This window comes from Aotus nancymaae, unplaced genomic scaffold (genome assembly GCF_030222135.1).
Source record: "Aotus nancymaae isolate 86718 unplaced genomic scaffold, 86718_ANA_hifiasm-v0.15.2.pri h1tg000016l, whole genome shotgun sequence".
Taxonomy (NCBI): domain Eukaryota; kingdom Metazoa; phylum Chordata; class Mammalia; order Primates; family Aotidae; genus Aotus; species Aotus nancymaae.
This window is the reverse complement of record NW_026988428.1, coordinates 67,065,870-67,079,808: the sequence shown is the minus strand read 5'-3', so window position 1 is coordinate 67,079,808 and position 13,939 is coordinate 67,065,870. Positions and strand designations below refer to the sequence as shown.

At 40.8% G+C, this 13,939-nt stretch overlaps 1 protein-coding gene across 3 annotated transcripts in view; it reads right to left on the bottom strand.

The window, feature by feature from the left end:
- The window catches only part of ANO2 (anoctamin 2), a 367,122-nt gene that overhangs the window by 38,969 nt on the left and 314,214 nt on the right, over positions 1 to 13,939 (bottom strand). For all 3 annotated transcript variants that reach the window (XM_064377517.1, XM_012455921.2, XM_064377518.1), the window contains 3 exons: positions 12,433 to 12,490; positions 12,185 to 12,285; positions 127 to 272 (listed from right to left, as the gene is read on the bottom strand). In XM_064377517.1, the coding sequence (XP_064233587.1) occupies positions 127 to 272; positions 12,185 to 12,285; positions 12,433 to 12,490 (305 nt within the window). The remainder of the gene's footprint in view (positions 1 to 126; positions 273 to 12,184; positions 12,286 to 12,432; positions 12,491 to 13,939) is intronic.

Sequence of the window (13,939 nt, the reverse complement as noted above, 5' to 3'; positions counted from 1 at the left end):
ATGAAGCTCATGAAGAAGCAAAGGCTGTCCCAGTCATTTTCCCCAGTCCTCTACCTTCCCCGCTCAACCCCACAGATCACATGTCTGAACCTGCCCCCCGTGGAAGGCAGGACCATGGGTTCTCACTCATTTCCATGTACTCCGGAGTCAGCCCTGTATATGGTTCCAAGCTGTAGTCTAGGTCCCACTGCTCTGGATGTTTTGAATGGGCAGAATCAGTTTCTCCAGCTTCTGTCTCATCTTTCAGCTTTCGAAATAGTTTCTTCAGCTTCCTAGAAAAGAAATGGATTAAGTTACAAAGAGCCTCTGAAGAACAGGATTGGTTTTGCAGACAGAAAGAAGGAAAACAACACGAAGTTTTGACACTAAAGCCATCTCTGATCCAAGAACAAGTAGAGATACAGAGACACTAAAGAGGTTACTTTTCTCCTAAAGACAACCTGAGGAAGTCCTTTATGAAGATCACGCAGACTCCCTCCACAAAGGATCAGGTTTTTTCAAATCCCAAAAACCTTTGAATTCTTCCTGCTGTTTGACAAGCAACAAGAGAGTTGGCCTTTCCTGCTATTGCTGAGACTGCTCAGGTCCTACTGTCCAACAGGTGATCTATTCGCCTCCTTCATGGGGGAACACAGGAGTATCCAGCAAATAGTAAAAAGATAGTCTCCTCCCAGGTGAAACATTTTCAAGTCTCAGTAACATTAATAGTGTCATGTTTCCATTAAAGCCAAGCTAAACATTGCCCACCACTGCTATGGACTGAATGATGTCCCCCTGAAATCATTTGTTGAAGCTCTAACCCCTAATATGACTGTATTTGGAGATATGACTTTTGGGAGGTAATTTAGATTAAATGAGGTCAAAAAGGTGGGGTCCTAATCCAATAGGATTGGTGGCTTTATGAATAGAGGAAGAGAGAAAAAGATACCTCACCACCATGTGAGGACAAGAGAAAAGCGCAGCTACCTGTAAGCCAGGAAGAGCCCTCATCACAAATTCAACCCTTTTCAACCTTGATCTTGGACCTTTTAGCCTATAGAACTATGAGAAAATAAATCTCTGTTAGTTAAGCCTATGGCATTTTGTTACAACAGCCTGAGCAGACTAAGACAATCACATTCAGGATTTTTTTTTTTTTGGTCTAGAATGATAATAATGGCCCACCTTCTCAGGAATGATGTAAGAATTAAGTGAAACAATGTTTAGACAGTCCTTAGCACGATAGCTGGACACTGAGCATTGAATAGATGATACCTATTATTATTTTTAATACTGAATGCTAAAATATGCCTTAGGATAGAGTTATTTCATACTTCCCATTGATGCACAATGTATACAGGATGAATATAGGCAAAAGAGTAAGGTCCCAGTTCTCCTAATTTGTCTAACAGAAAGGTTCCAGGAGATAGTGTGTCGGTGCAAAAGTAATTGCAGTTTTTGCAATTACTTTTTAATGGCAAAAAAAAAAAAAAAAATCAGTTACTTTAGCAGCAACTTAATAGTTGGGGGACCTAATAGTAAAATAATCAGAATCACAGACTTGAAGAGTTTAAACGGAATTTTGAAGTCTATGTTTCATCTGGATGTAGAAACCTCCCCAAGTCCCCCAACATTCTCCACCCAAAACCACCCAACTCCTGCGTAGATATTTCCAGAGGAGCATTCCTGGTATGATTAGGCATCCCACCCTTGTTTGAAAGTGCCTTTAGCAGTTAATGAAAATCTAATAGTTCAAAATAATGTTTCAATCTCTGGTCTAATATTTCCCATCAAGAGCATGTAGTAGAGCAGAGTGGATAAAAGTCTAATCTTTGGCAGAAATTGTATAAAACTAGATTTCACAACTCACCAATTATTTGTTCATAGGCAAGTTATTAGGACTCTATAAGCTTTAGTTTTCTTACCTTTAAATTGGAGAAATAAATATTAACTTGCTCATAGGGTTAGTTAAAAGACATAATCTATATAGCATATTTAATTTAGAGCTTGACAGATGTTAAGAGCATGTTAATCAGATGATCTGGTCAAATCTTTAGTAAAGAATTAGTGATTTTGATTATACATAGAAAATTGAATACAAACATATATTAATCCACTGCTAAAATGCCACTAAAATTACAATGAATGAATAAAACATGTATAAAATCACAGGTTAATGAAAATGGTCATGAATATAGTAGTGTGTGAGGAAAGTTAATGAGTATCTTGGAAGATGGACAGTGTATGAGGGACTTAACAAAGCTGTGTGGCTGATGCCAACTGTTCACAGTGGAAGATGGCAGAGAGAAGCCAACTCATACTGTAAAATTTCAGAAAGCCTCTGGAGTTGGAGGCACTAGGTATCCCCAAGGCAGAGGGTGGTGACTTGTCAAAGCTCTGCTTAAGGAACAGTAGGCCCCAATGTCTCTGCACGCATGCTGCCTAGGTGACTAGCACTTCCCAATACCAACAGGAACAAGAAGTTTATTCTGAAGAGAAAATGAACCAGGAAAAATCTATAAATTCAATAAAATGACAGGAAGATAAAAATCAATCACTCTTTCAGAAAAAAAAGTGTAACAGACATAGAAATTAATAACAGGAAAAAAAGATTAAAAAATAATTGATCTAGAAATTCCTTATTTTTTTTGAGATGGAGTCTTGCTCCATAGCCCAGGATGGGGTGCAGAGGTGTGGTCTCAGCTCACTGCAGCATCTATCTGCCAGGCTCAAGTGATCCTCCCACCTCAGCCTCCCAAGTAGCTGAGACTACAGGCATGCACCACCACGCCCAGCTAATATTTTTTGTATTTTTAGTACAGACAGGGTTTCACCATGTTACCCTGGCTGGTCTTGAATTCCTGGGCTCAGGTGTTCCACCCACTCAAGCCTCCCAAAGTACCAGGATTACAAGCATGAGCCACCACACCCGGCCTAAAACTCCAAAACTTAATCAGAAAAAGAAGACGAAGAAAATGATGGGGAAGAAAGTACAAAAGACATATAAGAAAATGTCCCAGAGGTGAAGGACGTGCATTTTCGGATAGGAAGGATCCACTCAGCATAAAAGTGAAAAAAAAACCTCCAGTAAAACACATCATCATGAGATTTCAGAACTCTAGGAATGATGAAAAGGATTCTAAAAGCTTCCAGGTACAGAGAAATAAACATAGATCCTCTGCAAGTAATTAGGAATCAAAAATAGGCTACAATTCTCCAGATCAGCCCCTTGACACTAGAAGACTCTGCAGAAATGTATTCTCATTCAGAAGGCAAATAATTTTCAGCATAGACTCCTTTACCCAGCCAAAGTATAAAAGAAAGCCAAAGACAGACTCAAGACACTTTTAAATATGCAAGGTTTCAAAAAAATTAACTTTCTATGCATCCATTCTCATGAAGTTCCTGGAGGATGAATTTCACCAAGGATACAAAGCAAGGAAGAAAACATACAGAATCCAGCGGACAGAAACCCAATCAACGAAAGAAGGTTTTGAAGCTCATTCAGATTGATAGCTCTGTAGAAGGTATAGTGAATGAGCAGTTCTGGTTTGAACAGGAGAACAGAGGATTTCTAGAAATCATTTCCAGTAAAAAAAAAAAAAGGGACTAATAAGACATCTGGTGTGTTTGGTGAAGTAATCTCACTGGGAATGGGGACATTTAAACAAAAGTGACCAATAATGTGTAATGGGTGTCATAAAGGGAGAAGTTTAAGTGATTATGAGAACATAAAATAGAAAGTCCTAACCTGACCTAAGGCAGCAAAGTTCTCTTTGAGGAAGAGAAGTGTGAATGAATTTAATTGATTAAATTAATTTATTAAATAAATAATTTAATCTTATTTAATAATGAAAGATGGTAGAAGAAGACAGAGAAATGTGGAGAGAGTGTGAGGGGGGAAGGGGTTATTCTAGGCACTCGGAATTACTTACGCAACAGCCAAAGGCAAATGTGAAAATGGCTCATAGAAGGAACTGAAGGGAATGCAAAATGCTTGGAGCATAGAGTAAAGTCGAGAAAGTAAAGAAAGGTAAGCCCTGAAAGGTAGTGTAGGCTCATGGCATTAAAGGCCTTGTACACCACATTATGCAGTGGTTCAGGCGAGGGATTATGGTAGCAGAGTCTGGGGTGAGAGCAACGGACATGAAGGGAGGTAGACATATTTGAGACATGAATAACAGGTAGAATTAAAAAGTGAATGGTGAATTGGACACAGAAGGGGAAGGACAATGAGGAATCAGCGATGATTCTCATGGTCTTAGAGCATGTGTGTGGATGGTGGTGCCAATTGCTATGATAGAGAACACAGCGGAAAGAGGCAGTTCTGATGAGGATGAAGAGGAGGAGGAGGAGTTGTTCTTGTCATGTCTAAGTGGAGGAACCCACGAGACGACTAAGCAGAGATGTGCAGTAGGCAACTGCATATCTGTGCCTAGAGCCCCGGAACGGTCTGGGACTGATGGAGATCTGAGAATCATCATGGAGAGAGCGGCGGAAGCGCTAGCAATGAACGACGCCCACCGTGGATAGAGCATGCGTCAGAGAAGTTATGGGATGCGGTACAGGGAAAGGAGCCTTCAGAGGACAAGGAAGAAGAGTCATGGGAACAGAAGGCCAACTAACTGCAAGACTGGCAAAGGCAAGGGAAGACACAGGGGCTACGGGAGGGGCTTTGTGGTCAAAGTCTCATCAATTGTGGGTAGGTCAAAATGAATGCAGGGGAAAATATCCACAAATAGTCCTGTGAATTTATCATTCCCAGATTTCCTCCTGGATATCTCAGTGACCATTTAAAAAATTAATAAAGTCCCTCCAGAGCAGAATTTAACAGGAATCCCGCAAGTTGTATAACATACAGATGGGCTATTGGAAAACTTCAGATTATGATTCCAACCGTATGATGCACTCACTCATTAAAATAACTCCTTTGATGTTACCCCCTTGTTTGTTTGTTTTTTTATTTGCTATTTTTCCGTCCCTTTTCAATGACAAATTTCAGAAACTCTTGCTGGAAGGCTCAGAGCTTTCTCTCTGCCTGTGCCCCACAGGGTCACTGCAGGACCATGGTGAGTGTCCCATGGTGAGTGTCCATCACACCTTAAGCATCCCTGCAGCAGGAATCTGGGCCTCAGACAGGTTCCTACAAACCTGGCTCCACAGATCTTTAACCTCATTAAATAAAGGAGGCAGAACGTAGCCCTACAGGACCAAAGATGAGGAACGCATCAGCCTCTAAGCCTATGTATTCCTATTCCTTTTCCTGATACCTGACAAGGTTCAAATTTGTTCCTTAAACTTCTGATTTATGGCCAGATTCCAGTATATTTGAGGAGAACACAGACCTTCCTCCTGTGACAGCTTTAAAGAGAGACTGTTTTATGTCTGGAAATATAACATTTATCACATTTACAAAAAGAAAGCAGAAAGTTTATGAAATCTTACTAGCTGTGTCCAGGGGTATATTTAACAGCTATTTTTGGATATGAACTGGAGCTTTTAGTCAGAATAGGGATGGCAAGACATTTTGACCGTGGAAGTATTGATCTGTCTATTTGCTCTGTCTGTCTCAAAGCATGCCCAGGAAAGAACTTAGCACATGAAAAAGGTAGCATTTATCCTTTCACCAAAAACCCATCTCTCTGAATGAGAAGAGGCCGATTTCCAATTTTGCTTCAATATGTACTGGAGCTAAATTTGAGACAATTACAGCAAGGAGTTTGGCTGTGGTGTGGTGTGTGTTTCAGGGGCACTATGCAGTTTGTATCCAAAGTCTATTTTGCATGAACATATATGGGAAAGGCAAGGTGCAGGGAGGGGAGGAGGGAAATCCCCTTCTATGAATTCAGATAATAAATAACACAAGGTCAGATTCAGCCACGCTGCTCACCATGTCTTAAGTAATCTCAGAAGAAGATGCCTATGAACATCATACTGGGGGACTCATAATGTTTAAAACCATCCGATCCTCTCTGGGAAGCATCTATCACAACTCCATCAGGCCCCAGGAGCCTGGAGATGCATAAGTGGGAACTGTCCGAAGCCAGATCACTCAACCAAGTTTTATCTATTATCACGGCATTAGTCACAGAGCTGCCTTTCAACTCAGTGACCCCATTTTACTGTCTTCATTTGAAGCATTTTGTTTTCCATCTCCAGGGTCTCTGAGTCAGGCCTAGCAATGGTGGGGGCAACTGCTGCCTGATGGAAGATTCCTGGACAGAGAGTGGGGCTTCCACTGTGGTCCTGTTTGGGGCACCTGCCAGAAGTAGAGGTGGCCATGTGACCCTTTGGACAATCCTGCACTTGGTCTTGCATCTCATTAGAGCCCCTTGGGAAGGAGTTATTTAGTTATTTCCTTTGCTGCTCTTGTTCAGTCTCTCTCATTACCGTCAAGAAAAAAAGTCTTTGGATTGCTACTGGTATGCCTTTGACAACTCCCTAGACTTGAATATTTTTCACAAAGAGAAGACAGATCTTAGTCTAAAATTCTTGGCAAGGAAATGTCATTGATTGTTTAATAATAAAGGTTTGTTTTTGTTGCATCTCTTTTCACATTATTTCCTATCTATGAAAATTGATGGTGTTACTTTTCCAATTTCAGAAATGTTAAGATTTAATTAAAAATCAAGTTGGTTTAGAGGATACTAATATGCAAATAGCAAATGGGGGGAAATTTAAAAGTTGGTTCAAAAATGACCGAAGAGGGAGAAGCAATGTTCTAACTCAAGAAACCTGATAGATTGTAAGGTTCTCAAGGCCTTCAAAATTACGTTGTTATTTTTTCAATATACATACATGCACACACACTTGCATGTTTGTGCACAAGCACATACAGAATCTAATGAGAGTGTTGTACCCTCAAAGAGAGACATAAATTATAGCTGACCACCTAGCCTATTAATAAGGGTCAATTAGACACTCTTAGACATTTAAAAATTTTCTCGGAAGAATCTTAGAAAATTGCTTTCAGAAGTAAAGGATCAACTAAAGATGATAAATCTTATAATTGTGTATTCTTAATACATTTTTATTCCCAAATATTCTTATCCAGCACAGTCACCCGTCTAACTCCCCAGACTTGCCTCTGTTTAAAAAAAAAAAAAAAAAAGTCAAATCTGGCCTTTAAAATGAATATGTATCTCCCTTGAGGAAAGAATTCCATGTAGGCTTTGAAGGTACATAAGAGCTACACTGCCCACTAAAAGTCACTGAGCCAGGAACAGAAGAGAAAACAACTGTCCCTGAGTTGCCCTTTCTGGTTTCACTTCCTGGAGTTGCAACACTTCCAAAGCATCACCTTTAAACATAAAAGCCTATGCCACACCGTAAAATGCTGGCTGCATGGAAACCCCAGGAATGATTCTTCCTTTCTCAGATGTCCACATTTTATGTTTGTAGATAGCTACACATTTATCCAAGCTGGTTTTCAGTTCTGTTTTGTTTTAATGTAAAAACCTTTTTTCTTTTAAGTTGGATGGAAATCTTTCTAGAATAACTTTGCCAAGGTCACAGAGTGAGTATATTGTAAAGCCTGGGTTAAAACCCAGGTCTGGTAGGCCAGGGATCCCCAGTCCCTGGGACACAGACCAGTACCAGTCCTTGGCCACACAGCAGCCAGGACACACGGCAGCAGGTGAGCAGCAGGTGAGTGAGTGAAGCTTCATCTGTATTTACAGCCACTTCCCATCACTTGCATTACCACCTGAGCTCCACCTCTTGTCAGATCAGTGGTGGCATTAGATTCTCATTGGAGCGGGAACTCCATTGTGAATTGTGCAAGTGAGGGATCTGGGTTGCAGGCTCCTTATGAGAATCTAATGCCTGATGATCTGCCACTGTCTCCCATCACCCCCAGATGGGACAGTCTAGTTGCAGAAAAACAAGCTCAGGTCTCCCACTGAGTCTACATTATGGTGAGCTGTATAATTATTTCATTATATATTACAATGTAACAATAACAGAAATGAAGTGTACAATAAATGAAATGCACTTGAATCATCCAGAAATCACACCCAATCCCTCCGGTCCATGGAAAAACTGTCTTCCACAAACCTGTCCCTGGTGCCAAAAAGGTCAGGGACCACTTTGTTAAACCACCAAATCTTTGCCCTACAGATGTGTTAAAAACTACTGGGTCCAATTTGTATAATTTACATGACTCCTTCCTCACTGGCAGGCTCAACCACCATTTCTCTTCTGACTATGGAAGACTTTTTTTCTTGTTTATGTTTCATCTGTATCATCCATGCCAGGTACCTGAACTCTGAATGGAAAGAGTCTGATCTATTGAGAGTGGAGGATTCAGTAATGATAATCATAGTGATCTCATATGACCAAACTCAAAATATCAGCTTCATAATTATACAAATTATAAAGAACTTTGGAAATAAAAGACCCTAGCATTTGGTAGAAGAATTTTTGTTCTGCATCCTTGAATTTAACTACATAATCAGCATGCTCTAGCAGAGCAGAAATGGAAAGAAAACATCTTTTGAAAGAGGAGTGGCTTATATTTGCAATCAGCAGTGACCAGCTTCACTCATTAGAGAGAAGTTCATAGGGTGTTAGAGCTTGAAGACACCTTACGTATGATTTTAAGATTTTAATGCCACCATATTCATTAAGAGATGAGGACATTTAGACTTGGAGAAGCAGCTTGCCCATGGCTCTATGAGTTACTATGCAATTGCCATTGTTTAAAGCAGAGCACATTTTAAAACATCCAAAGTATTAGGCACACATCAATCATAAACAAGAAAATTTAGCCTTCAAGGCATTCAGCCATGTGTTATTTTCATCTGTTATGGAGTGGATGGAGTTGGGGGATGGGACATGCCAACATGTTTTCCAAACACATGCCTGAGTTCTTGCCTCCCTTGTATTCTATAAAAGTCATCTGGGTCCAGAGAGAATGGGCTAAGTGGTAGACCAGATGACCAGGGAGGAAAAAAGGGGCATTCCATGCCCATAAGCTGTAAATAATTCTGCCCAGAGCAACATAACAATGTAGTGAGAAGGCAGGTGTTTTTCCCAGATATTTGAATGGGGACAGAGACTTTCCCTTGTAGCAGTTGTGGAGGGGCTGGCCTCATGGTTTCAAAGGGGCCAGATGTGGCTTTGGATGTATTCTCTGTGTATTGTCTGGGTGTTTTTCCATAGCAAATGATGTGTCTCTAAGATGGTAAGCTCCTAGAGCACAAGTGTCATCTGTGTGTAAGAAGAACAAGCATCATCTAGCTTTGCTCGACTTTATCACTGAGTGACTTTCTGTCAGAAGGCAGGGAACAGAGCAGAGCTTCAGAGGTTGAATTTCTTGAGATTGCTGACTTCCTGACTGATGACTAGCAGCTGGTTTAGGCAGGGAGGTGGAGCGAGGCACCCAGACACCAATGATTCCGCCAATGTTCCCCAAAGAAAAGCACGTGCCAAGTGCCCTCTGAAGCTGTCCCAGTACGTGGCCAGAAAAACACCCTGCATGCTTAGATGACACAGTGTTATAAGGGAATGTTGTGAATTCTCATTCCTTAAAGTAGGGCTCTTATTAAAAATAATATTCCTTCCAGGTAAATTGAATTTTCTCCATTATAACTTTAGCTCTAAAAATATCTTTCTGAAGAAGACCAAAACATAGCTTTCTTTGGGGACCTTTCAAATAGTCACAGCCCCCAAGGGAGCAGGTGTCTCTAGTATAATTTTACATGGAAAAGGTGATAGATATCCTCTAGTGATTCCATTCAGCCCAAGGAACCTAGGACTCCACAATCTTTAAATAGATTTAGAGGGATTCTGGGCTCTTGCTCTTGCCAGGTCCCTGACATGCCCCAAGACCCTGGTCAGAGAACTGCCAGCTAATTGGACCTTACTTTCTCCACCTGTAGCACCAACTGGGTCATAGGTGTTTGTGATAAGACCAAAATCAGTCTGTTGTTTGTTTCGAAAATTTATATATATATATATATATATATATGTATGTGTGTGTGTGTGTGTGTGTGTGTATATATATATATGGAGAGAGAGAGAGATGTTTTATATACACATATATATATACATATATATGTTTTATACATATAAAAATTTGTGGCCATGTGTGGTAGCTCGTGCCTGTAATCTCAGCACTTTGGGAGGCTGAGGCAGGCGGATGATCACAAGGTCAGGAGATCAAGACCATCTCAATCTAAAAAATTAGCCAAGTGTGGTGGTTCATGCGTAGTCCCAGCTACTTAGAAGGCTGAGGCAGGAGAATCACTTGAACCTGGGAGGCGGAGGTTGCAGTGAGCCAAGATCGCACCACTGCACTCCAGCCTGGGCAACAAGAAAAAAACTTATTCTCAAAAAAAATAAATTGTATATATTTATGTATAAATAAATATATGTATATACATACATTTTATCTATATACGTTATATATTTATATATATAAATATCTATGAATGCATATATTTATGCATAAATCTCTGACCAGGGCTTTGGGACATGTCAGGGACATGTAAGAGCAAATACATGTATGTGTACATATGTGTGTGTGGGTGTGGGTGTGCGTGGGGGTGGGGGGTGTGTGTGTATATATATATAATGGTAAATAAATAATATGAAAAAGGCCCAGCCTATCAGAGTTGCCCATACACACAACACACACACACCCCCACACACACACGCACACCCACACACACACACATATCTAAGGGAAATTATTTTTTGAAAAAAATGATGGTAGCCCATCTTATAACGTGTGATGATGGCAGTCTTCTTTCAAAACACAGACACACCCTGGAAGAAACCTCTCTGCTTTTGAAGGCTTCTTTGGCTACTCCCAAACTCCTGACCTTTACTTACTCTGAATTTTGAATTCACACACAGAATATGCAGTTATATGTAGTCTATTTTGTCTCCCAAACTGAAATGGTAAGCTCTGAGAATGCAAGGGCCATTTCATCTACATTTTTCTTTTGCTGTCTTAGCCATATGAGCCATGAGGTAGAGGCAGTGGTATCCCCTGCAAGTTACCCTGCAGTGAAGACAGTGTTATTTCTAGTTATGTAGCTCAGGCCCTACACTCTGGCCTTTAAAGAATACAGTATTCTCTGTCAGTCACTTTATTCTGAAACAAATGACTTTGCTGCTTGAAGTAGCCACACTGACTTCCAATAGCTGTAGTTAAGAACCCTGGGCAAACATGAAGAAATATCTTTGGAAAGAAAGGGATTTTAAAAGGTTCATGATTGGAGGGATAAATGAAGGGATTTTTAAAATCCCTTTATCCCATTATTCTCAAAACAATTAATGTATATCTAAGAAGACAAAAAGTGTGTCACAGAATCTTATGGGTATTGTTTGACAATTACATCCATCCCAGAATGGTCATCTTTAAAGTGATTTACAAAGAACCCCAGGCCTGGAACAAGCTGTCCATCCTATCGTCCTAAGCAGAACAGGCCCAGCCTCTCAGTTACCCCTGAGCATCTCTGTCATTCCCTAGCTCTCTGATGCTGAGCTGCCTAAAAGCATCCCCTGAAACAGATTCTTCTTCAAAACCGCAAGGCAATAGGAAGGAAAGGCAGAGGCGATTACAATTTCCTTTGACCTGTAAGCATATTCTAACCTGCTCCATCCTTTTTTCTTTTAGGTCCAGTACAAAGTGAGTTTGTGTTTATTTTTGTGACTATCTCAATGCAAAACCTAATTGAAAGAAGTTCTATGACATTTTCATAAAACCCTGGGGAGCACAGTGGGGAATCCACATGATAACTCATTCTATATTTCATCAACGATTCCACCCTCCCCTCCTAAGATTATGTATTCCACATTTTCTTCTTAGAGATTGTCCTAAATGATTCCATTACATTTCAATTATTCACATTCATCTATCCACCATTCTGAAAATCTCTTTTACTCCCTTACTGGAAGGACAACTAACATTAAAATATTATGCAGTCTGGGGACCAAGAGATCCGACTTCTGGCTCTGCTATTTACTAGTTGTGTGTACTTAAGCAAAGGGCAAATCTTTCTGAGCCTCCAACCATCCCAAATCAGATTGGCAAGCAAGGTTTGCCCCATGGAGAAAGCTATTGGCAAACTGGTAGAGAAGTAAATCACCAAGCTATCTAAGAAGAGGAAAGGCCATAGATATCCTGCTGAAACCCTCGCACTTCTGGGCTAACCCCTGGCACCAAGGAGAGAGGTTAAAGGAGTTCATTACGTACGGGACTCCAATCTCAAAGATGTTGTTCTGGATCAACTGCTTCCCCAACATGATGATGCTGAGCTGAATGCAGAGCTCCATGAGACAGCCCCCTGGAGCACACTGCAGGGAGAAGATAAGGAAAGGACCCATTAGAACAAGGTGAGCTCTGAGAAGTAGGGGCATGAATGAATGAAGACACGCTGTGCTGGATATAAGAATGGGGCTGGGTTGGGGTGCCAGGCATGAAACACCAGTGGCTATACTTGCCTCTTCCATGCGGTAACCATCGAATACATAGACGTAACTTCCAGGCCTGCCCACAAACCTGAAATCAAACAGTGTGGGAAGAGTTAGGGGAAGAGAAAGCATACAGGGATGCTTGAGGACAAGTCTTCTGGGGGCAATATCACCACCAACACCTCTTTGAAAGCACTGGTCAGGGGGAGTGCTAGATCACTCAGGGATAGGATTGCACACCATTATCAACAAGTAATCCCCTATAACACTTTGGGTTCACTTCTCAACCCAGTCAAATGTCAGAGGATAGGGGTAAGCTGGGCAGAGGATAAAGCTGGGCCTGGAGTGTGTGTGTGTGCATGTGTGTGTGCATGTGTGTGTGTGTGACTTCTGAGCCTAAAAACCATGCAGTTTGGATTATCTCTAAGTGTGCTGTCATCACACCTTCTTCCCTACCTAGTGTCAAGAACATAACTCTGGTTTCAACTCCTTAGTAAGAGTTTTTGATTCCCAGCAAAGGGAGGGTGAGATGGACTAAAGTTGCAAATAGAGATTCCTGGAGTCAGAAAAGAAAAAATCTTGATGTCTTGCTGAAAATATTCAAAGGAATAAAAGAAGCTTGTCTCATTCCTCTTCTAAGCAGAGTCTATTTTATTGGGGGATAATAAGACTGTGCAGCGAAGGGAAGCAAAATGGTAAAAGCCCACCATGGAACCAGACAGACAATCAAAATAGTCCTACTTACTTGCAATGACATCCCCTTGTTCACCTGTTGAAATCCTACTCATCCATTTAAGGCTCAGTGTAAGCCTTTCCTTCGCTGAAGTCTTCTTCTTGTCTCCATTCATAACTGTTCTCCCAACAATTTCTTTATACCTCCTATTATATCACATACTGGATATAATCACTTACTGGAGATTACAGTGTGCTGTTGCTAAGACTATCTCTTCCAATATACCACAGTTCATCTAAGGGTCAGGATCCTTTTTTCTCACCTAGAATGTCATATGCATGTAATTTGCTCTTGCCATTAAATCTATATTGAAAGCACCAGTGAAGTGTGTACTTATTAATATGGACAGTCTCTCTGCTTCTATAATTTCAGGACAGCCAAGGGCAGAGGTCCTGAGAAGGGGGCTATGGTTTGGATGAGAAACACCTCTGTAAGAAATTACCAAGTGTGGATGATGACAGTTTGCGCTATTCGTGCCTGCTTAACGAGCTATTAGTTCCAGGGAAGCTTTCCTGATGTTGTTGGTTGACACCTACTGGGATATTTCCTTGTAGGCAGCCAACTGGCTTGACCATAAAAAATATTTATCAAAGTGATTTTACATCCAGGCCGATTGTATAATAAAGAATTTCACTGGCCTTTGTCCCTGGTTTCTGCATGAACATCTAAATCCTTAAAATTTCCCTTGATAGGAGTATGTTTGTTATTCCTGGTAGGTTCCTAGGAGTATACCTAAATTTATGCTAATGAGATTACTCAGGATGGGGGCAGGCCGTGCCAGGAAGATCAACCATGTTGGTTGAG